The sequence below is a fragment of the Armigeres subalbatus genome, chromosome 2 (assembly GCF_024139115.2).
Source record: "Armigeres subalbatus isolate Guangzhou_Male chromosome 2, GZ_Asu_2, whole genome shotgun sequence".
Classification (NCBI taxonomy): Eukaryota; Metazoa; Arthropoda; class Insecta; order Diptera; family Culicidae; genus Armigeres; species Armigeres subalbatus.
In genome coordinates this window covers 267250087-267275210 of record NC_085140.1, presented here as the reverse complement: position 1 = coordinate 267275210, position 25124 = coordinate 267250087, and the positions used below count along the sequence as shown (strand labels likewise).

The 25124-nt window shown below is 38.8% G+C and overlaps 1 protein-coding gene across 2 annotated transcripts in view; it reads left to right on the top strand.

Moving 5' to 3' along the window:
• Nucleotides 1-23348, top strand: part of LOC134212199 (nephrin-like) — a 272459-nt gene extending 249111 nt beyond the window's left edge. For both annotated transcript variants that reach the window (XM_062689845.1, XM_062689844.1), the window contains 4 exons: nucleotides 3513-3733; nucleotides 3955-4096; nucleotides 22555-22604; nucleotides 22765-23348. In XM_062689845.1, coding sequence (XP_062545829.1) covers nucleotides 3513-3733; nucleotides 3955-4096; nucleotides 22555-22604; nucleotides 22765-23103 — 752 coding nt within the window. In that variant the 3' untranslated portion in view covers nucleotides 23104-23348. The remainder of the gene's footprint in view (nucleotides 1-3512; nucleotides 3734-3954; nucleotides 4097-22554; nucleotides 22605-22764) is intronic.
• The last annotated feature ends 1776 nt before the right edge of the window (nucleotides 23349-25124 follow it).

The following is a 25124-nucleotide window of genomic DNA, read 5'->3' as shown; positions in this document are numbered from 1 at the left end:
CGAGTCTCTTCGAAACCCGCAGAGGGTTACGGCAAGGTGATGATCAGTCGTGTCTGCTATTCAACATCGGGGTAATACGAAGAGCAGGGATTAACACGAGTGGTACAATTTTAAATAAGTCCGTCCAGCTATTTGGCTTCGCCAACGACATAGATATTATGGCACGTAACTTTGAGAAGATGGAGGAAGCCTACATCAGACTGAAAAGGGAAGCCAAGCTTCAGACTAGTCATCAACACGTCGAAGACGAAGTACATGATAGGAAGAGGTTCAAGAGAAGACAACGTGAGCCCCCCACCGCGAGTTTGCATCAGTGGTGACGAAATCGAGGTGGTAGGAGAATTTGTGTACTTGGGCTCACTGGTGACTGCCGAAAATGATACCAGCAGAGAAATTCGGAGACGCATAGTTGCTGGAAATCGTACATACTTTGTATCGTACATACTCCGCAAGACGCTCCGATCGAATAGAGTTCGCCGCCGTACCAAACAGACTATCTACAAAACGCTCATTAGACCAGTAGTCCTCTTCGGACACGAGACCTGGACGATGCTCGTGGAGGACCAACGCGCACTTGGAGTTTTCGAAAGGAAAGTGCTGCGTACCATCTATGATGGGGTGCAGATGGCGGACGGTACGTGGAGGAGGCGAATGAACCACGAGTTGCATGAGCTGCTGGGAGAACCATCCATCGTTCACACCGCGAAAATCGGACGACTGCGGTGGGCCGGGCACGTAGCCAGAATGTCAGACAGTAACCCGGTGAAAATGGTTCTCGACAACGATCCGACGAGCACAAGAAGGCGAGGTGCGCAGCGGGCAAGGTGGATCGATCAGGTGGAAGATAACTTGCGGATCCTCCGTTGACTGCGTGGTTGGCGATGTGTAGCCATGAACCGAGCCGAATTGAGAAGACTCTTATATACCACACAGGCCACTTCGGCCTTAGTCTGAATAAATAAATAAATAATAGTGAACAATGCCGGCCCGCCGACAATAGAATGCGGAAGCGTAAAGCGTGAGTAACATGTGCACATGTGACGTCATTGTTAGAGTGTGGAAGTGTAGGGTAGAGAGCACGCAGATATAGCGGTAGATCTTTAGGCCTAAAGTTAATAGAAATAGACAATAAAGCTAGCAATGTGAAAATGATCTTGAAATTGTAGTCCTTTCCCCTACTTTCCGCAATATTCTTCCCGCTGTTATTGATCATTTGAGCTCTCTCCTTTCTGCGATTCTTCGTTGTTAATTCATGTGTTGTGAATAGGTAGTGGAACTTCCGATGATGATAGGGTAAGACGGTATAATATGCCCCCCCTAAGGCAACTCCTTGATAACTTTTTACTTTTCAACGCAATTTATGCAAACTTTGTGTTATTTGGTAGTCCAGGAAGTCGCAAATGTATTGCCCGTGAGTAGTCATATAAAAATATTACAGATAACACGTAATAAAGCTTTTTTGAAAAGTCGTGAAAAAATGGATTTCAACAAGTGCCTGGGCAATACGCCCCACCTTAGCCAAAGACGTTTCAAAGCCCTTCATTAGTATTTTATCAATCCCATAATAAAAAGGTTACAAATCCTTATGCGCTTGATATTAAAAAACCAACATAGGTCCATTTAAGCAGGTGTGAATTACATTTCAATATTTTCCATACAATTAGGAAGCAACTGCTGCAGGCTCGCTGCGCTTGTGTCCAGTTGGTAAGGGCATATCGTCCTGCCTACACTGGGGCGTTTTGGCCAGTGAAACATGTTTTCGAAAATCGTTACATTTTTAAAGATGGAATCAATTTTATATAATATTAACCACTGAGAAAAGTTATTTTGTTGCCCAACTGAGTGTTCCAGTGCAAGTTTTGTGGACAGTATGCCAGAGTCGCTCCAGAATGTTGAGGTAACAAACATAAAAAGTTACATCAAAACTGTAACTTTTTGTATTTTGCTATTATTTTCATTGTGTAATACAAAAATACTTCCACATTCACATAGTATGATGGGTTTACAAATACTTATAGGTACCAACTGATTTTGACCCTTAATTAGTTATAGTTTTCTAGAAATCAAAGGGGGGCGTTTTGGCCAGGTGGGGCGCATTATACCGTCTTACCCTAAATTGAACTTTCATGGGAGAAGTTCGTCTTTAAAACGTTGCGTTAGGGTCGTGTCAGTAATGTTCGCTCTAGTTGATGAATTTTGAGTAAGTCGGACGCTAGGACAGTGGAGTTTGCGGAATTGTTCTTGGAACCTTCCTTCGAAAGTTTCTTCTATTGGACCAACTTCGGAGTCTTAGACCGGGCAACAATTTAACATGAACGGGAAGTCCTCTAACGAGGTGACGCTTAAGCTTCCTGTTTGAATTCTAACAATTTTCGCGAACCCATCGTGGCGATTTTAGGAAATTTCCGGCCGGCCACGAACAACTTCGCTCGTGGGGCTATAAAACAATACTTGAATATTTTATTATTTATATTTTTTTCGGTGCACCCTGAGTCGTTTATTCAGTCATAATTACCCGAGCCTTCTATCAAAATATTTTTGGTATTTTTTCGAATGATGGAGAATTAATTTTGTGAAGAATACATGGTGATTCGTTTCAAGTTAGTCTTCGGAATAAAAAGACATCTAATTTTTTCTCAAAGTGTTGTACTTGTTACAACAATGCGAGTCCCGGAAGGTTAAATCGAATCAAAATGATTAGAATATGAAATCAAATAGGGTAAAACGACCTATTATGGAGGGGTTAAGCACCGTGTCAAAACAGAATTGATTACTAAAATTCTTCAAAAATTACCTGTTGGTCGATTTCCACATTGTAGTAGTTGAATAGGATGCTCGTTAACTATAGTTTCGTAAATATTACGTCAATTGTGCTGTACTTATGTTGTTTTGTTTTTATCACAATAAAAACAAACTACCGCAATAATAGGATGCAGTTGCCTATCGTTGCGATATTTTTTGAAGGTCAGTCCTATTGTTGCGGTATTGCATGTAATTCTTATGGGGAGCGATACCGCAACAATAGGACCTTAGCACTACCGCAATAATAGGCTCAACGGATTCAAATTTTTAACGAAAAATGTTGATTTTTCATCATTTTGAACGGAATTTTGTCAAACAAAAGCTGTTCTAGTCGTTAATCCGAAAAGTTTTAGCGTACCCACAATTGTTTTCAATGGGATTATATACAGAATGGACTACTTTAACACTACCGCAACATTGGGGCATACCACAAAGATAGGACGTTTTACCCTATATGAAAAAATATGAAAATCTGGTAATCGGTTCCACTCATCATGGTCTTGTGTTGCTGAAAAATCCTCAAATGCCGTTAACCAGAACAGGTCTATGACCAAGTTTCTGTTAGAATCGAAAATAATGAAGTCACTATGTATCCCCAAACCACTTGACATCATTACGGATTCATCTGCCAAGGCCACTGTGAACATTCATTCCAATTCAGCCCGCTAACTAGCTGTGACTGACTGTCTTTGCTTCACTGATAATTGCAGCTAGCAAACACTCGACGGAATGGCTTCCAATAGCACTCGGCGCCCTGCTTACCGTCATAATATTGGCTCTCTCAATTTCCACCAAAGCATACTTTAGCCAGTGCTGGATCAGCTGTCGTCGCCAGAGCGAAGTGGACCAACGGAATGATATGAAAATCGCACAACAAACAAAAAATATTGTGATATCCGACGATTTCGAGTGCGGTACCAACTGTTTGAAGGTAAGGCGGAACTATGCGCTCCCATGGTACCTATTTTCCATCGCATTAGGTTCGTTTGAGCAGCATTTCTGACGAATAGGAAACTACCGTGTCCCTCCAACATTTCCAGCTCATATAATCCATGTAAATTCACAGATCATGTGTTTTTCTCTCGTCCGTTTCCAACAATCTCTTTCACCTCCCCGGACGGATTCGATTACGTTTACGGTTCCGATGAGAAGCGAAAAAGCACACAAACGCACAACCACCAGTACCAGCAGCAACAGCAGCAGCACAGGAGTAGCCTGCGAAAGAAAAACGCTCCGAAGGATGCCAATGATGACGAACCGGACCCGGATGTTATTCCAGCCCAGTTCAATATGAGTAAGTATGGATGAAATTTCTTTCGGATAGTGTGGATGGTTTCGTTGATCGGGTCGGAGATAGCTTTTCTATTTTTCTGAGTCAGTGAAACTATTTCTTTTTACAGAAAAATATAAATATGCCAAAAAAAAAAATTAGATAGCACGCTGACTATTTTCTTTGCATCCACTAACGAATGAAGAGAAATTATGAATCGCAGCATGTGACTACTGGTTTCCTTCCAACCGCTACCAGCAACATGGTGCTGATTTCTATGCGCGAAAAGAGGCTAAAAGTAAAAAGGCATATGAAACGAGTTTGGGCAAATACACGAACATTTTTGGAAAAAAATGTCTTATGTTATGTTAATGTGAATCGGTGTGGCGTTGTTTTTATTACGTTTCTTTAATTTTATTTTTGCTTTTATTCGAGATACTTCCAAGACATTAACGGAAGAATCTTTAAATTTTTGAAAATTATTTGAATTTTTCAAAAAATATTCATTTGGAAATTATTTTCAGAGTTCCCAATGGAACTACTTTGAAGTTCCGAGATTTTTTTTGGATTTACCAACAGAAGCTCTTTGGAAATCCCAAAGCAAATTGTTTGGAAATTCAGCATGAAATTCGTCGAAATTCACATGTGAAATTCTTAAGCATTTTCACCAGAAATTGTTTCAAATTTCTACAGGAAAATATTCGGAATATCCACGGAAAACTCATGTTGAGTTTCAGTTGAGTATTTTTTGAAATTCATACAGAAAATTCTTTATACTGGTAGAAGAATGCCACGGTGCGCCGGTAGACCGTTATTATAAAATAAAAATGTCCATCAAAACCAAGTACAGGGCTCGATTCCTGTGGTAATTCTGCACCTCTGGACCAATTTTTAAAAAAATCCCTAGGAGGAATCTCGAGAAATCTTGATTTGAAGTTTTTAATTAAGAAATTTCAAAAGAATCTATATTTCAATTCAATAATATCCCCAAAACACCTTCAAAGGCGTCCAAAAAATGGTTCAAGTTGTTTTCAACCAGTTTGCATTTGTTGCCTTTCTTCTTCATTGGCATTACATCCCCCGCTGGGACATTGCCGCCTCGCAGCACTTCCACAGTGTTCATTAAGCACTTCCACAGTTATTAACTGCGAGGTTTCTAAGCCAAGTTACCATTTCTGCATTCGTACAACATGAGGCTAACACGATGATACTTTTATGCCCAGGGAAGTCGAGACAATTTCCAATCCGAAAATTGTCTAGACCGGCACCGGGAATCGAACCCAGCCACCCTCAGCATGGTCTTGCTTTGTAGCCGCGCATCTTACCACACGGCTAAGGAGGGCCCCATTACAATTATTTATTATAAATTATACAATTATAAATCTCTACAACTGATTAAGCTCACCAAACTGACTTAGGTATGTTTTTTGTATGGCTTGAAGCTATCTTCAAAAATGCTACTTCTAGTTTAGAACCATTAATGAATTCACGTGCAGGCTGCATATTATTTGTTAAATGCCAGTCAGATTAAAGTTTGTTTTTTTTTTATTGTATTTACAAATGTATTCAATCATCAGAAGTAAAGATTGGAGTACGGATTACGGAAGAAATCGATGAAAAAACCAACAGCTTAAAAATTTGTTTAAAGTAGTGTAGTTGTTTAGCATTATATAACAGGTTACATCTTTGACAGAAGCTGTAACAATTGAATTGACGGAGCTTTATCAAATTCTGAGATTTCCCCGCAAAAGGACCATCGGACTGGTAGTGGCTCCAAAGATGGCGGTAAGGAAAAGCTACGAGTTTTAAGAGTGAGCTCGCCATATAGAATGAGATATCGAGAACCAAGGAAAACATCAGCAAAAATGCACAAGAGAAAGAAAGAATTTTACAAGCTTTGTGCATATTCTTTTGAGTTTTCGGTTACGACGAAGATAAAATATTCAACCTTTGAACTTTTAGAAACATTTTAATAAAGGAATAAAATGAACCTTTGCTTATCTCCGCCACTACACATCTAGTTCGGAATTGTTAATACGATTTTAAAGTTGCTCGAGAAGCGCCATGTTGAGTAAATTTATGGGTGAACCAAGTACAGATGAGGCACCAACAAATTGCATAGAGTTCACTAGTTCACCGATCTTTCAGATTACGTCAGTTACTCTGCTTAAACATTAACAATTTTCTAATTAATATTTAAACCAGCAGGTTCTGAATGATTTCAAAAAAGTATACGCAAGATACATCTCGTTGAAACTCGAGCATGGTTTTGAGGAAGCAATTGATGGCTTTGCCGCAGCTGGAAAAAGCCGCAGCTTCCATGCACGTCAAAGTTCCATATCTTGAATTATCATGTTTCAGAGTTCTGTAGAGGTACCGGAATAGGTCTTGGTTTACATATCAAACATGCTTTATCTAGTCCGTTGATTAGAACTTTGACGAGATTTGGCAGCACAGATCGGTTAATAAGTGCTGTTATCAAGTATAACAGCTTCTAACTACTATTATTCTACACGAACTCTGGTCTTACTTCTCTCTATTATGAACATAAACACTAAATTAAAATTAATATTTACCTTTCATTCTATTAAACATGGAAAGCAACACTTATACTAAACTCGAGCAAGTTAGCCATACAAAAACATACTTAAGTCAGTTTGGTAAGATAAGTCAGTTGTAAATATTTATGGTTCTAATAACGGCAACGCGTGCTTAGGGCCATATTTGGCGTTGTGCAAGAGAATGGTGTGTGGCGGCGAAGGATGAAACAAGAGCTCGCCCAGCTCTACGGCAAGCCAAGTACCCAGAAGGTAGCTATAGCTGGAAGGGTACGATGGGCAGGGCATATTCCAACAATGCCGGACAGCAACCCTGCAAAGCTGGTGGTTACTTCCGACCCGGCAGGCACAAGAAGAATTGAAGGACATCTATCTAGGTGGATTAATCGGGTTTTTTGGTGACATTTTTAGATTCTTGTATGGATTCTTTTGAAATTTCTTAACTAAAAACTTCAAATCAAGATTTCTCGAGATTCCTCCTAGGGATTTTTTTAAAAATTGGTCCAGAGGTGGAGAATTACCACAGGAATCGAGCCCTGTACTTGGTTTTGATGGACATTTTTATTTTATAATAACGGTCTACCGGGGCACCGTGAATGCGGCTGGTAAAATAGGTGTTTTAGGGTTGGCTTGCTCAGTCTAAAATAATTAGGATGGATAGTTTGGCATGGCCAACGTTAAAACAGAAAGTTCTTCCGAATATCCGCGGGAGATTCTAAAGAGTTTTCAAGGGAAATTCTTTAAGAAAATTATTTTGAGCTTTTTAGTGGAATGTCTTCACTTGTCATAAGATAAGTTTGTACCTTCCCATTTAATTCCACCACTTTATTGTACCTTGACAGATAGTTATTTCGACCTTAACAGTAAGGTCGTCTTCAGTGTCTCGTACTTGACTCGAAGAAGTACGAGCCACTGAAGACGACCTTACTGTTGAGGTCGAAATACGTATCTGTCAAGGTACAATCAAGTGGTAGAATTAAATGGGAAGGTACAGACTCGTCTTATGACAAGTGAAATTCCTTAATTTTCACAAGTTATTCTCCGGTTTTTCAACGGAAAGTTCTTTAGAATTTCCGCGGAAGATTGCTCAAAATGTAGATTTCAGTAAAATAATCTTTATATTTCAACGAAAAATTTCTAAGAGTTTATTGAATTAATCTTTATTAATTTTTACGATAAATTCTTTGTACAGTAGACGTTCGATAACTGCAAGTAATTTAACTTCCATTTTAACATTTTTACTGCAATGCGATAGTTGCAACAGTTTACCAGTTATCGGAACGCTGAGCTTCAAAACTATGTAAAAGTCAATGAAAGCTGCATTTCGCTGCACAATCGAGTGCACTTCTATTGCATCTGACGTCGACTGACATCTAGAAAGTATTGCAGTTATCAAACGACATTCGCTAACTGAAACGTAAACATGTTGCGGTTATCTAACGACTAGTGTTCTGTCCATAGAAATTTTTCAAAAATTCCTATGGCTGAAATCAAAATACGACCTGGTATCTTGGCCGAAAAAGTCGTTTTTCCTAACAGGTCATTTGGCCGAAATGGTCCTTTGACCGTCATCAGTCTGAAAATGCCATTTGGTAAAAATGGACGTTTGACAGGGTCATTTGGCCGAAAATGTCATCTGGCCCAACAAGTCATACGGCCAAATATCAATTACTGAACAGATAATATGTATGTATATATAATATAAATTTATGGCAAAATGACCTTTTTGTCAAACGACCATTGGACGAAATTTCGTAACCTCTCTAGTTTTTAAGTCGATACTGGCCTTTAAGCCAAAAGTCATCTAACCAAATCCCATTAAACTGAATTGAACGTATTTCCAAAACTGTTATCAGGTCGAAAACGGTTAGTCCGAAACTGTATTTTGGCCGAAAGCGACATATAGCCGAATGGAACATGTTCCTTTCGGCTGTATGTCGTTTTCGGCCAAACTACATTTTCGGTCAAACAATTTTCAACCTGAGGATAGTTTCAAATAAACGTTTAGTTTGGCACTGCTAAATTTTGGTTAGAAGAATTTTGGTTTAAAAGCCAGTATCGATTCAAAAAGTAGAGAGGTTAGGGGTCGTACACTAATTACATAAGCACTTATGGGGGAGGGGAGGGGGTCTTCCATTTTCTTACGCTCCATATAAATAAAAAAATATTTGTATGGAAAAAATCTTACATGGGGGGAGGGGGTGTTGAAAAACCCAGAAAAATGCTTACGTAATTAGTGTACGGCCCCTTACGGAATTTTGTTTAATGGTCATTTGACAAAAAGGCCATTACGCCTAACGAGTGACCATTTTTGACCACATTATCCGTTCAGTAAATTACATTTGGCCGTATGCCAAATGACCTGTTAGGGCAAACGGCTTTTCGGCTAAATAACCTGTTCGGCCGTATATTGTCGCTTTCGGCAATGGAATTTACCAAGAACTACTTATGTTTATGTTCATGTTTATGTTTATTATACAGATTCATCTGACATTTGGTGCTCTTAATGAATATAGTAAATTTAACCAAGTATACATTAAACGATTACAATCATCCTAAAAAGGTGGTCAATGGTAATTTAAAACCAAATAGCCTATAAATGCTGTTAAAAGTAGCCACAGCAGCACGGAAAGGTTTCTTCTTTTTTTTTCTTTTTTTTAACTAATTTTATTTGCTAATTATCTAATACATTCATCTCTTAGACTAGGTGTTCCGTGTTTTCTTAACACTATCATCCTTATTTGCTATGTTACAGTTTTAGTTATTATTAATACATTTCAATTGCCTCTGGCAGTTAGAATTCTTTCTCTGGTTTAATTGAACCATGTAGGAATTACAATGTTTTCAACGTAAACTAAATTAAACATATTTTATACTAAGGGTACAAGGAGCTAATCGTTGCAATAGTAGATTGCAACGATTTTTGTCTAAAATTGGAAATTATTTTGGTGGACATTTGTTGCAATGTCTCAATATTAGAAATTCTATGAAGTTCTTTGGTACTATACCACGGAGGCAACTTGAGAATCATTTTCAAAATATTATTTTGAATCCTCTGAAGTGCCTTTTTTCTGGTATTGCAGCATCTAGTCCATATTAGCACAGCATACAACAATGTTGTATTACAACATGGCTGGTCTAAAAATTTGTTTGTAAATCAAAAGTTTGTCCTTAAGACAAAGTTTTGATTTTCTGTTTATAAGTGGATATAGACACTTAATATATTTGTTACATTTAACTTGAAGGCCTTCAATGTGATTTTTAAAAGTTAATTTTTGATCTAGCAGAAGACAACCTGCGATCTATTCCTTCTCATTTGAAGAGTGTCAATACCAAGTAGTCTACATCGATCATCATATGCGGGAAGATGAGCGGGATCCCTCCATGGAAGGTGCCGAAGTGCATAACGCACGAATCTACGCTGCACGATTTCTAGCCTTGAGATCCATACGCTATGATAAGGGCTCCAAACTACAGCATAAAATTAAAGGATAGAACGAACTAAAGAGCAGTACAGAGATTTTAGATTTAGGAAGTCTTCAGATAGTTTGAAAATGAATCCGAGTTGCCGATTAGCTTTTGCGATGATGTCGTTATAGTGCGGCTTGAATGTCATGTCTTGATCCAGTGTGACTCCCCAAGTAACATTTTAAGATTTATCATGCTCTATAAGAGGTTTTCATGACCATTTGCTAATAAAACTAATAACCCCACCAAAACCTCTTCCTAACACCTTCCGGCCTAATGGACCAATCTAGAAGAAGTTATTAAAACCGTATTAAGAGTAGTAATAAAACTTCAATAAAACATTGTATTGAATTTGTTGATACTCTATAAGCGGTTGTCGTGACCATCATAAGAGTAACAATAAAACTGTTTCAATTTAATATTAAGGATTAAATTTATTGTCATTCCATTGCCTTTGTTTTCATTTTCACTAAATAACAATGTCCCCTGATGTGTGGAAAATCAAGCTTCTGATTTTACTTGTAATGATTGATGTTGAAATAAAAGTATTGTTTAAATAGTTCATACAACATAAATAATAACAATAAATAAATAATAAATAATAACATAAATAAAAATAAATAATTTTCTAAACTGCTCAAAATATTTCAATTTCAAATAGTTTTCAATAAAGCAACTGTACTTCTATCAAAAAAAAACTCTGAAATAATTTAATGCCACTAATGAATAATCAATTTGATCGTAATTGATGTATTTTTTCAATCACGGCTATGACGTTGATCATTATTTCAACATGGCGACATTCCTTTTTATGAAAACAAAAAATCTGACGATAAATAGCTCAATGGCTTTTGTGATAACATCAATAATTCTCTTTGGTTACTTCATGACCGTTTTAAACTTGTTATAAAACTTTGTCAAGATTACACTTCCCTACAACAGATGGCCTTCGGTTCGATAACACGCAGCCTAGTGGCTGAGACGGGAAGCACTTTTTCATCCTACGGGCAACGATGCCAAATCTGTGGAAATTAAAGCTCTCGGCAGATTTGCGGATCCGTATAAGAAATTTACGAAAGCTAGTAATTTCCTGAAATTAGTGAACCTGCGAATATTACCCATTCGTATTTTTGGTGTAATTTGTAGGAATCAGATATGTGTGTATGTGACAAGGACAAATTCTTTAACCAGGAGCACATTAGCATGAGGAAAAATGCAAAAATTATTTTCTCCTTCACTTTTTTAGAAATCGGAAACTCGAAATCATCGTGAATTAAAATGATTCTTCATCGCATCGGCTTTTCATGAAAAGCCGCAAGTCATGCATATATTTAATAGCATTTCACATTTATGTGTCTCATTTCCCAAATCTAAATCAAAACTAACTTATTTTTTTTTATAAATTTGGGATATGAGAAGCATCTTAAGTTTATCAGACACACATGTCACTCCCATTATGTCGGTAAAAATATGCTAACCTCATCATGCGTCTTATTGCATAATTCACGTATAAGTTATACAGCAACACTACTTTCCAAATTCAACATGGCGAATAGATCGAGTCACGTTGAGTAGTTTTAAAGCAGTGACCCAAACTGGTTTTATGACGCATTTGAAAGCAATATTAAAACTATTATTAAAACTTCAAAGCTAAAAAAAAAGTTCAGTTTTAAAACATGTTTTAAAAGAGTTTTATGGATATCTCAAGAGTGATATAAAAGCTTTGTTCGTTGGCCTTGTTTATGACCACCATAAAACAAAAGGTTTTAATTATTCCCACAATAAAACCTTATTCAAATTCATATAAAACCCAACGGTCGTATTCACTCTTTCGAGGGTAGTACCAGAGATACAATAGTCAAAAACGATCGGCTTGTGTTTCCGATAAAAGGAAATAGCATTACATTTTTGAATACTGAGCGTCAGGAGATTAGCAGAGCACCAGTTCGCCATTCTATCCACACGCGATTGCAGTTCTTCACAATCCTCGATGCTGTTGATAATCTTAAACATTTTAACATCATCCGCATAAAACAAACGACAACCAGGAGGTAGAAGTCGGGAGAGTTCGTTGATAAACAGCGTGAACAAGAGAGGCCCCAGATTACTTCCTTGTGGTACACCTGAAGTATTGGAGAAGTATTCAGACTGTGAAGAACCGATTTTCACAGAAAGCAAACGGTTCGACAGATATGATTTGAACCAGCACACTAGATGGCGACTAATTCCAAGCTGTTTTAACTTTGCAAGCAATATTCCATGGTCGACGCGGTCGAACGATGCTTTCAAATCCGTATAACCTGCATCATCTTGACCACCGGAGTCCATGGTACGAACACACAGCGAAACAAACTTTATCAAATTCGTTTCTACAGATCGCTTTGGATAGAAGCCGTGCTGTGCAGTAGAGATGTACGCTTTACTGGCACTGAATAAAACATCATTCATGATTATCTCGAATACTTTGGAGCAAGAACATAGAGATGTGATGCCTCGGTAATTTTGTACATTCCTTTTGTCGCCTTTTTTGTAAACGGGAAACCTGTGCGACATCTTCCATTCATCAGGAAACTTTCCCTCCTGGAGTGACAGTGTGAAAATCCTAGCTAAGTGGGTAGCCAGAGAGTTCGAACAATTCTTGAGCACAGAAGACGGAATACCATCCGGGCCGGCAGTGTACGAGCTTTTCAATTTTCTGATGGCTGACAGAACGGCTCATCGATTATAAACGCATGTAAATCTAAAACGTTTCAAGGCGTGATCTGATTTGAAGAAATTACATTTTTCCAGCTCTGAACTGGCGATTTCTTCACCAAGATGCAAGTACGTTGGCAGACCAACTTCCTTTCGTTTGGAGTTAGCAAACGACCAAAAACGTTTGGAGTTTCTACGGCGTGATGATTTGATTGTGTTCGAAGCACGTAACGACGATAAAGGAATCGATTGTGTACACGATATGCAGTACTGGAACGATTGAACTCCTGCTTCGTAATCAGCGTGCGATTCTTGCAGTACTGTCGCAATGCTTTTGCAATACTTCGCTTTAACCGACGCAGACGACTGTTCGACCAGGGAGGCTTAGGCTTCGGACGACACAGGGCAGACCTGTGCGCCGATCTACTTTGAACCGGCGGCGGCGTGAATGTATTTTTCTAACGGCGGCGGCGGCTTAGCCGGCGCCACGCCGCGGTTGTTTTCGGCGGCGGCGGCGGCGGCTCGATCGGCGTGGTTCAAAATTTTCCTTCAAACAGTTCAAGCAATTTAAATGTCTGCATTTCTAGTACAATAAAAGCATAAAATATATAAAGTACGCCGCTAATTTTAACACTGTATACTAACGAGAAAGTGTGCAAAAACTTTTGCTGTTTGTTCTAATTAATATATCTTTTGAGGTGACATGGCTCGAAATAAGCCTCTTTTGGAAATTCCATAAAATTCCACAGAGATCCTACATGAGAAAAATCTTTGAAACTTTCAAAGAATTCTTCTGAAACTTCCACAATATTTAAGTAAAGCATTTTTTCGTAAGTCACCCAAGAATCCCTCCAGGAACTTTCTTCAAGAGTTCCTTATAAACTTCTCCAGGAATTCCTTCAGGAATACCATGAACAGATTCTCCTAAGATTCCTTTAACAAATTTCAGGAATTTCTTAACGGTTTCCACCAGTGATTTCTACAGAAATTCTTTATGAATTTCTTCAATAGTTCTTCCGGGAGGGAGTGTAATTCGTAGTAAAATACTAGCAAAAATTCTGAATTGTGCCTTTTTTAGCCTGGTGGCTACAAAGCAAGGCCATGCTGAAAGTGACTGAATTCATTTCATGGTACGGTGTAAGGTTTATGATACTTCCCTCTGCCTATGAGCATTATCATATTAGTTTTATTACACAGGAATGCAGAAATGATGAATCGGCTCAAAAACCTCGTAGTTAATAACTGTGGAAGTGCTTAATGAACACTAAGCTGCAATATAGCAATTTTCAAATTGGGATGTAATGCCAACAAAACAGAGCAGAAGAAATTCACAGGAGTTCCCCAATCAGAAATTCTAGGAAATGTGTTATCAAATATTCAGAACTTCCCTAAAACTCTCAGAAAAGGATTTCTTCGAGTGAATGTTACAATTACATAACGCTTTTGGGGGTGGGTGGATATCTGTCTGAGCATTACGGCCTACACATTTTCAAACCTTTCCTTACCAAAAGCATTTCAAAGAGATGGGGGGTTGAAAATGATCAATTTTGGCGTTATGTAATTTGTGGATGAACCCTTACATTAGTTGCTAAGCATGTAGATGACAAAACCCTAGATTATGTTGCGGCACGGAAAGTGACCGCTGCAAGAATTCTTTTATAGCGGTTTGTCTACCTAGGCGCCCACTTGCTGTAGTATATTATCAATTCAGTGTAAATCCGAATTATACCCGCTAACAAAGTTGGATTTTTCTCACAATTCGTACGTTAAACCTAACTTCGGAAGTGGTGCGCTGTTTTCATTTGGTGATGTGCTATACAGCGCACTACTTCCGAAATTAGGTTTAACGTATGGATTGTGAGAAAAATCCAATTTCAATAGCGGCTATAATTCGATTTTCTACTGAATTTATAATACATTTCACAATGTTTCGTGCAGCAAGTCAAAAATTATTCCAGATGGAAGCCGATAGGAGAGAAAAAAAACTGCACACCCACGTTGATAATCCTGTTCATCGACGATGGAACCTACTTCAAAATGGATTTCGGACAGCTTCCTAGCCAAAATTCTACATGGCGACGGCACGAGAAGTAGTTCCTGCGAAGTTTAAATTTGCTTTTTGGAAAATTTGCAAAATTGCAAAAAAATCAGATGATTTTGGCAAGGGATATGCAGCTGTGGAGCAAAGACCTAAGTGTTTGTGACGAATAAGACGATGGCCTCGAAGCTGTACAAGGAGGAATGTCTCAAAAGCCGCGGTCTACCTTCCATAAATCCCATAAAGGTCCCGTGAAGTTTTGGCCAGATTTAATGAGTTGCCATTGCAGCCGGGAACTCATCCAGTGGTACTGCGATAATAACGAAGATTTCGTCGATAAAATATATCCACGCAACTGCCCACAAATAAATCCACGCAACTGCCCACAGCTCCGGCCCATCGAGACATTTTGGGCAGTAATGAAGCGGAAGCTTAAGAAAAGTGGAAAAACAGCTCGGGACCCGACTCATATGACCAAAATGTGGAACAAATGTGCCAAGGAAATTGACTTCGGAGGTGTGCAACTTTTGATGAGAGGAATAAAGAAGAAGGTGCGAATTTTCACTACAAACAAAAAGAAATGATTTGTATCATAATTTTTTCCTCGATGGACATAGCTTTATATGTGTAACATATGAGCTGCTCAGGTATAATTCACGGGAGTAGATTTCCTCATAAATTGTGCGGGAAAAAATCTCCAGAGTTGTCAGAGAGAGGAATTATGTATTCTATAGCATATCTGAGCTGATGTGAGTAATTACCCAAATCCTCAGATTAAGGATTTTTCTCCAAATTTCTGAAGAAGGAATTCCTCTTAAAGTCTGGAAGAAGGATTCTCGAAAATTCGTGCGAGATGATTTGCCCTGAGCTTTTGTAGGGCCAATTCCCCAAAAATATCTGAGAATTTTTGCAAAATTTCGGTGTGTGGAATTCTTGAAGGAGGAATTTCCCAAAGTTTCAGAAGGAGAAACTCGCCAAAAATTACTTAAGCAAGATTATACTACAATTCTTGTATAACGACTGCCTAGAATTTGTGACGACGAATATCTGGAAATTTCCTGAAATTTCGAGAACAAGGAAAACCTGTGTTGAGGGGAGAAGGTATGCTGAAGTTCTTTAGATTTTTTGTTCATGCTTCCTGTAATGGTAAGTCCTCATAACTCCTGGGAAAGAATTTCCCAGTATTACTAGTGATGGAAGAACCCAGAATGCTTGGAAAATCAGTTTCCCAGAATTCAGGAGCAGAAATTTCCAAAATTCCCAGGGAAGAGTTTTCTCAAAATTCGAAAAGTCAAGGTTTTCTAAAATTCTTGGAGGAAGACATACCCATAATTTCTAAAGGGATAAATCCTCAAAATTCATGGGAAGAAATTCCTCAGAATTCCTAGATAAAATAACCCTGTATTTTTAAAATATGAGTTTACTAGAATTTCTGGAGAAATAATTTTGCCGACTTCTTTGAGACGAGCATCTCGGAATCCAAAACAAAATTCACTTGCGTTTTAAGGGCACATCACTTAATATGAAAGCATCGCACAACTGTCATTTTATTAATCCAGAATTTTCCCAGAATTAAAGACGAAGGAAGTCTATAAGATTCTTGGTGAAGCAAATATTTTCACAATACCTGGAGTGAGGATAGCATTTTGCTACAGAAAGACAATTCTCCAGAATTTTGGAAGAAAGTATTTCTCTTCCTTTCTACAAATGGCACCAGTTATGTAAAATGCGTTCGCTATTACTTTTAGTTCTTTTGTGTACGAAATTATTCAATTGTGGTTTTACTATTGCCTGAAATTCTAGGCTGATCAGCAGATCACCTCATCGCATCCTCTGGTGGCATCTTACTTCAAAATGTAGTTTTGTATTGTAGTTTGTGTTTGATTATGCAAGAATTGTGTTTCTTTCCGACTTTGTATCCTGCAAGTGAAATAATCAGCACAACGGATCTTTTTCCAATTTTACGAATATTTAGAAAAGACTCCTACATAATGGAAGTTTTTTTCAAGATACTTGGGAGAACATATCACTAATCAAAATAAAAAAAAAGTTGTTTATTTCTTCTATTTCTGCTGGATGCAAATATTACATTAAACGCGAATATTTTTGTGATTATAAATTACAACCAGAAACAGTAACTTCAATAAATTAGACAGAATAACAAAAATGATGGATCACTTCTTATTAGCTTTTCCTATATCCAGGCCATATTTCAAAATATGCAAAATCTTATTTTTACTTCAAAGCATGAACATGATTTTGATTTTCTTAATTGTTTGGGTTGTCATGAGTATGATCCGCAACCTCCAGCACATGTCATGCCTGTATTTTCATCAATTTGCAAGGAAATAATGGCAGAGAAATCCAAATGTCTGTATTTGCTCACTATGAATCGTCTGCAATTTCTTGAAACGCTTGAACGAGTTCTGGATTGGAAGACATTACTCGTTAGCTCATTGCATTTCGAGTTAGAAAAGGCTATGCATTTACTACATATTCTTTTCAGCGGCGCAGCCGAAATTTTTCAAATTAATTTAGGTTTGCACGGAATTTTTCTTTTACCAATTAGGGGTGCGGGATTAACCTTACAAAACGAAAACTACGTCACTAAAAATATTTCAACGGCGCGCCAAAAACTTACCGGCGGCGCGGTCAAAAAATTCCAGCGGCGCGCCGGTCAAAATTGGTGGCGGCGGCGGCGCTTAAAAATCGTCGGCGACCGCGGCGCGGCGCGGCGGCGCACAGCTCTACACAGGGGCACGTGCTCCGCAATTATACGACGAATTTGGCGAGTGAAATAATTAACAGCATTATCTACACAGTGGTCAAGCTCGATGGGTGACCAGTCAATACATGAGATAGCATCACAAATACTATCATAATCAGCTCGGCGGTAGTCGTACATTTGGTGCACGTCAGAAGCATCGTCAAACGTAAACAGGCCCGGAAGGTTAACGACTATGTCCAGAGCGGGATGGTTAGCATCCAGGAAGATGAGAGGTTCGATGGCTTCGGAAACGGTGCAGGTAGATTTAGCTGCATCGTTGGCGAGAACGAATGCTAACCAATCGATCTGTCGTAGAAATTCTAATGCTATGCTTGTCAATGTAGAGTCAACGCAGCTATTCCAGCGTGTTGAGACTGCTATCAAGACTACTCCTCCGCGAGACTTAGTACTGGTAGCTGAATTACGATCTGTACAGTAAACAGCAAACTTAGGACCGAATAGCTGTATGCCGAGGATTTGTTCGTCTAGCCAAGTTTCCGTCAAAACAATTACGTCGTAGTCACATTCACTAGCAGCCAGAAAGAAAGAGTCCACCTCAGTACGGAGGCCGCGCATATTCTGGTAGTAGATGCGCAAGGCATGAGCAGGTAATTCACCAGACGAAATGGATCCTCTGACCGGCAGGCAATTGTTAGAAACGTTGGATGATATGGCAGGCTGCTCGGGGTTGGAATCAGCGTCTACTGGCTGGATACTAGTAGTAACATATGTTACCGAAAGATAATTGTTCGGGACGATATTGTACTTGCCTGCGATAACGGTTTGGAAGCCCTCCGTGCCAGACTCAATTACAGGACCGGGATGACTCCGGAGCGCTGGCTAGAGTGGCTCGACTACAATGAGCGGATTGAGGGCTTCCATTGAGCTAGCAGGCGTGCATCCCGGTGAACGGTTGATTATTTGGATCCTAGACGTGTAGTTAAACGGCAGTTTGGACGGGAGAGTGGAATCATCCATGGTTTCACTAAAAACCGGAGAACTTTCAGACAGAAAAGCGTTCATTGATGGTTGATACTTGCCAGAAAGAGGAGTGCGGAAGCCCCCGTTTCCAATCCCAAACATGGGAAACTACAAAGAATTCCCTGTAGAAATCCAAAATAATTCCTTAACAATTTCTAGAAATTTCTAATGAAAATTTCTCCAGCGGATATTTCGAAGAAGTTTCGGTTTTAACGTTGGCTATGCCAAACTAGCCGTCTTAATTGGATCTTAAAGCCCTACCTCGTTTATGGTTGCAAACGATAGTGCATAGGTCCAAAATCCATGCACTGATATCATAAAACTTCTGTAAATAGTCGAAGTCAGAAATTTTTTTTTTTTTGTTTTTAAAACACACCCTTTCACGGAAAATGCAATATTTCAGAACGAATGAACATTAACCCAAAACGTCAGACCCATATGTTAACTGTCAAAAGTTGGAATGAAGTTCCCTGTGGTGTTTTGCTATTGCATTTGAAACCATATCGCATTTGAAACCACTACGTACAAAAATGTCGAAGAAGCATTTTCCATCTGCTTTTAAATTTCAAATTAAACAATCTTCCTTTTGATTTCTGAGTCGGAAAATAGAACCTAACGCGTTTTAGATGTTTGGCTTCATCGTATTCTGCAAGAATTTCAAATATCTATTCTTCATTTTAGGACTCAATTAATCTAGATTGAGAAAGTCAACGTTAAAGCATCCTTTCTACCAGTTACAAGCTCCTACTATTATGAATGGTTTACGGGGTAAATCTCGAAGAATACTCAACAGAAACTCAAAAGTAAGTTTCAGCGAATATTCCGAATATTTTCCTGTAGAAATTTGGAACAACTTCTCGTGAAGATTGTGAAGAGATTCTCATGTAAAATCCGACGAATTTTCCTCTGAAATTCAAAACAATTTTCCTTGGGAAATCCATAGAGCTCCAAGTAGTTCTCGTGGAAAATAATTTCCAAATGAATTTTCTGGGGAAGTTGGCCAGATTTTTCAGGCGAAATTCAAAAGATTCTTCCGTTAATGTCTTGAAAATATCCAAGATGAACAATTCAGCCGAACGCAATTCGAACAATTCGGCCAAATTGCGCTTTCTGAAAAACGACCATTTCGGCCAAAGGGTATACTCGGTCAATTGAGCTATTCGGTCAACCACTTTTTTGCAGCCAATGGAACTGTTCGACCACATGACATTTTCGGCCAAATAACTTAAGGCTAGATAGTCTTCTACCAAATGGTCTATTTGGTCAAACTGAATATTCGACCAAACAACTTCTAGCCTAGTGGTTTTCGGCCAAATGGCTTTCTGCCCTTTCTTTCAAGAATTTAATTTCAACGAAAATGTCTCTTTATTTCAACGGAAACCCCTTCGCAATTTCCACACGATTTTTTTCTCAATTTTTACGGAAAGTTTTTCGAAGTTTCAACAAGAAATTGTATGAAATTTTCAAGTAAAACAATGGTATCTTCACGAAAAATTCTCTGGAGTGCAAACGTGATGTTGCAGGGATCTATCAGAAAATTCTACGGGAATTTCACGGACTCTTCGGAATTTCCACTAAAAATTCTGCGGACTTCTTGAAATTTGAATCGGCGTGGAAAATTATAGATCAGCGGGCTGGCAAATTTTAAACGGCGGCGCGCCGATACAAAAATGTCGGCGGCGGCGGCGCGCCAAAAACTGTCGGCAGCGGTAGCGTGGCGCGGCGGCGCACACCTCTAACTGAGGTGATATCTGTATGTGTGTGTATACAAATTTCGTAGATTTTTTTTTCTCGGAACTTAGCATTGTCCAAATTACTCCATTCGACGGGGAATCCTGTCCCATTGATTGCTAATGAAAATTGGCCAGATCGAACTATGGGATCAGTTATGGCCAAAATACTATTTTTATGCCCAAAACACGCTAAAAAATACCCATTTATATTTTTTTGCACGAGAAAAGCACCAATACCGCTAGGTGGGATAATCAGGGTTTTTCTTCCATAATGAGAAAATAAAATAATTTCTTCGACAATAGAATATAATATGTTAGTTTTATCTAGGAAGAATGTTCCAATTCATTTTCACGATGATCAATGTGTGCTAGAGTATAAAATAATGAGTAATTTTCGCTGAAACCGGGCCACTATTTGCACGAGGTTCTTAAAAATGTATAAATTTATATTCTTTCGAAAGCTTTCGGCGAGTATATTAAGTTTTTTTTTTATTTCTTTATTTGAGTGATTTTTAAGTAAAGTACAAAGTTCATCACTTCGAGTATATTAAGGATCCGAGTTAAATTCTTCAGAAAGATTAACCCCTTGTTTTTTATACATGAAATCATTTGAATGGACCCCTCGATTTTTGTCAATTCTTGACTCACAAAAACTGTCATAACTCCAACATTTCTCAACCGATCATAGAGATCAGCATATCGTTGAAATGAGGAAAAGAGTATCCTCAATTTGCAAAAATAAAAATATAAGCAGTCATATTGAATTTGGCCGCCATCTTGGATTTGTTTTTGAAAACTATTTTTCAGACAGGTTCGCAACCACCAATTTTGAATATTAATAGATCGATGGAAAGCTTAGCTTATATTGTGCATTGTGTCCGAAAATCTCAGGTGTATCTTTTTCTATCAAGTTTTATGTACTATTTACCAATACCAAAATTCTTGAATTATTTAATTCAATAACTTGAATACGGCTCCGTTATGCTCAACAGTTTTGAGCCCTTCGAATAAAATACTGTTGTGGATATGCTTTTCATTTTTGAAACAAATTTGGCTTAGAATAGTGTATGAAATCAAGGAACTGACGTCGTAGTACCATATCTTCTATATAATAAAAATGAGTTGAGATTTCCTTCCTGACGATTTAACTCGCGAACAAGTTGACCTATTTGCAAGATTTTCTCCCTAATCTATTCGTTTTGGGATCCGCAAGGTTTGTATATGCAAAAGGTTGATGAATTTAACGAGGAAATGTAAAAAATCATTAGAATACAATGTTGGGTCAGCTGTTGAGAAAACAAAACAAACGCACGGAAATTGATCTAGAGTGCGGTGCTGCAAATAGTTCTTTATGACATTTGCAACACCCGGGCAAAGCTGGGTTTCTTTCGCTAGTTAACCATAAAAATAATGTTCGTTGGTCAGATGGCCCTTCAAAATATAATTTGGTAAATCGTACATAACTTTTGATAGAAGGAACATACACCTGAGATTTTCGGACACAATGCACAATATAAGCTAAGCTTTCCATCAATGTATTAATATTCAAAATCGGTGGTTGCGAACCTGGCTGAAAAATGGTTTTTAAAAAGAAATCCAAGATGGCGGACAAATTCAATATGACTGCTTATATTTTTATTATTGCAAATTGAGGATACTCTTTTCCTCTTTAGAACGATATGCTGATCTCCATGAGAAATGTTGGAGTTATGACAGTTTTGGTGAGTCAAGAATTGACAAAAATCGAGTGGTCCATTAAAATGATTTCGTGTATAACTAACGATGGGTTCATTTTTCTGAAGAATTTAACTCGGATCCTTAATATACTCGCCGAAAAATTTCGAAAGAATATAAATTTATACATTTTTAAGAACCTCGTGCAAATAGTGGCCCGGTTCCAGCGAGAATTACCATTTGGTAAAAATAAAACTAGAGATCATTGTGAAAATAAGTTGGAAAATGCTTTGGGCGACCAGGCAGAATGTAAGAATGTTTATTAGATAAATTTCACTAACAGTTTCAATAGCAACAACTTTTTTACTGTGTCTAAATAATACCATGCCTATACTAACTCTGTGCTCAAAAAATGCACACTCTCTGAGGATCGTAAATCCTATGATTACACACTTACAAAATATCCGGACCTTTTACAAAAAACGCTCCAACCCATCATGAAACTAACTGAAAGCCACTTGTATACAGATCCCTTCATGTGTGTCCAATTTCTGCTTTTTTCCCTACAGTTTCGTCTTCTCCGATGATATCCACTCCGATGCTTGGATTGAGGGAAAAGGTAAGTCCGAACCGAGCAACAAATACTTTGTGTCGAGTTTTTTTTTCTCCCAGCACATAAAGAATAACGTTTTAGCACGGCATCAAATCACGTGTGATTGTATTTTCATTATATGCCTCTTCTCTTTGACCTGGTCGAATGTGCCTCTGTGTCTTTACAGAACGACAGCTACGCATTCGCCAACTATTCGGCAAGTTCGTACTACCCTAATCCGATAGACCTAACCAATCTCGGAACCGGCCTGGGATTGGACTGTCCAACAGCGTCCTTCGTGGTGGGAGGCCACCCGGTAGCGATGGCACTGGAGAGCAGTGGCGGCGGTGGCCATCATCCCGGGCTTGCACTCAACGGTCCGATCCAACATCCGAGTGCAACTGCCACGGCTTCCGCCTGCATCAGCGGCCCCACCACCACAACCACCATCAGTGGGTCCGATCTGGACATCAATGTGATTAAGGATCGCCTCATGACAACACGTGTACCGGAGAGCTGTGTTTGACCGGTGACGAACGAAGTCGTCCAGCCTTGTTTCACTCGATTTTCCAACATAAACGAGGCGATGCAGCAGCGGCGGTGGTCAGCAACAACATATCTCTTTCGCTTGGAATCGTCGCTGTACGTTCGACATGTCTTTTCGTCCGGTGTGTTGAAAAGGTGTACCATGTACTGTGAGCCCGTTAGCATAGTAGAGTGAAGTCTTACCGAGTATTTTAGGAGATTAAAGTATGTTGTACCGATTTGTAAGCACGATTGATTCGCTTTGAAAGAAAGCCTCACGCACATGATGATATAAGGATATTCCGATTAGGCCGTGCTCACAAGATTTGAATCTGTTTACAATGGACATTGTTTATGAACGCATTAGTTTTGAAACATCCACGATATAGAATGATGCAACAACAATTCCGGCTGATTTTAAATACTGGAAAATAGTTTAATAAAAAAGTAACGAAGAAATAATGAATCAGTCAAGTAGGTGGCACGTAATATTTTGTGGCCAATATTTGGTCGGAATGTAATAAAAGTAATAAACATAAGGGGAAGAAGGGTGGACAGGGGCACTGTTAGAGCCAAATTTTGATACTCGTTCAACTAGGTCCTATTGTTTGTTCCAAATTATGGACACGTCCTGTTTTAACACATTTAAATAACAAAATATACTATAATTTAATGCAAACTATATTTTGAATGCCATGTGGCATGACATGTAATTTTTGATGTACACTGTACAGTATTTAAGTATTTAATTGTCAAAATGTCAAATGGTACGGTAAGTGCTGGGTAAAGCGTAGTATTGGTACTTCGCGTACCTGAAGGAATAAAATTGACCCCATCTCGCGGTCCTTAGCCTCTTACCCAGCAACCCTATCCCTACCTCTTTGTGGCGCAGGCCGGGATACGAGCAACCAAATGGAAGATCGGGTAACCAACCCCGATGCTCGTATGCTGATAGGGAACGGAAGGGGTTGCTCCTCCCCGGAGGTGGAAATCTTACTGAGCGTCTGTTCTCCATGTTAGAAGCGGCTCACAACAGCGTCTGTTCTCTATGTTAGGGATGGCTGATCATCGTCCGTATGCCAGCGAAGTGCTCTAAGTGAAACTGTGTACCATGGTCCACCGGGAAGAAGGAGGAATAATCCTCCGGAAATTCAGGGGTTTGGTGTAAGGCCCTGCAAGCCAGGCTTTAAAAAAACTGACGCAACGAATAATCAATAAGAGAAACTGCGACGAAAAGGGACTAGCGATTGGAAACTCGGTTCGTGGAACTGCAAATCTCTCAACTTCATCGGGAGCATAGGCATACTCGCGGATGTGCTCAAGGACCGTGGATTCGGCATCGTAGCACTGCAGGAGGTTTGTAGGAAGGAATCGATGGTGCGAATGTTTAGAGGTAATTATTCCATCTAACAGAGCTGCGGCAACACATACGTGCAAAGGCGCGTGAACTGTCGCGCTGCAGCAAGCTACCCGGCAGAACGTGGAACGTTATGGGTAGATTGAAACGGAGACAGCGGACTCGCCTTTTTCAGGAAAAGAAACGCCACCTGGATCATTTTCCCAAGATTTATGGATCATTTGTCATACGTTCATAAGGAAATAGCAAGAATTTTATTGTTTTTCTTGACCTTATTAATGGAACATATTTCCTTAATAAGGCCGATACAAATATTAAATTTATTTTATGTCAACACCCCCCCTCCAACTTTTCAAAAATATTGAGGGAGCGAAAAAAAAACTTTTTTTAGCGATTTTATTTTTATTTAATTTTTGAACATGTGCTTCACTGTTTTTATCTTGGTGCGAAATATGTCATTTATAGACCATACATTTGTCACCAAGAATATTTCAAATGAAAATAACAGCATATATATCTATCGGCATAAATATTCTATATCCTATCAGGTTACGCAGATTAAGGAGACTTTTGCTTACAGATTCCGTCTGAGCTTCCTTGCAATATGGGGCCTACCAATTTCCACCAATGTTCTCGAACATCTACATATTGTTATCAGTATTTGA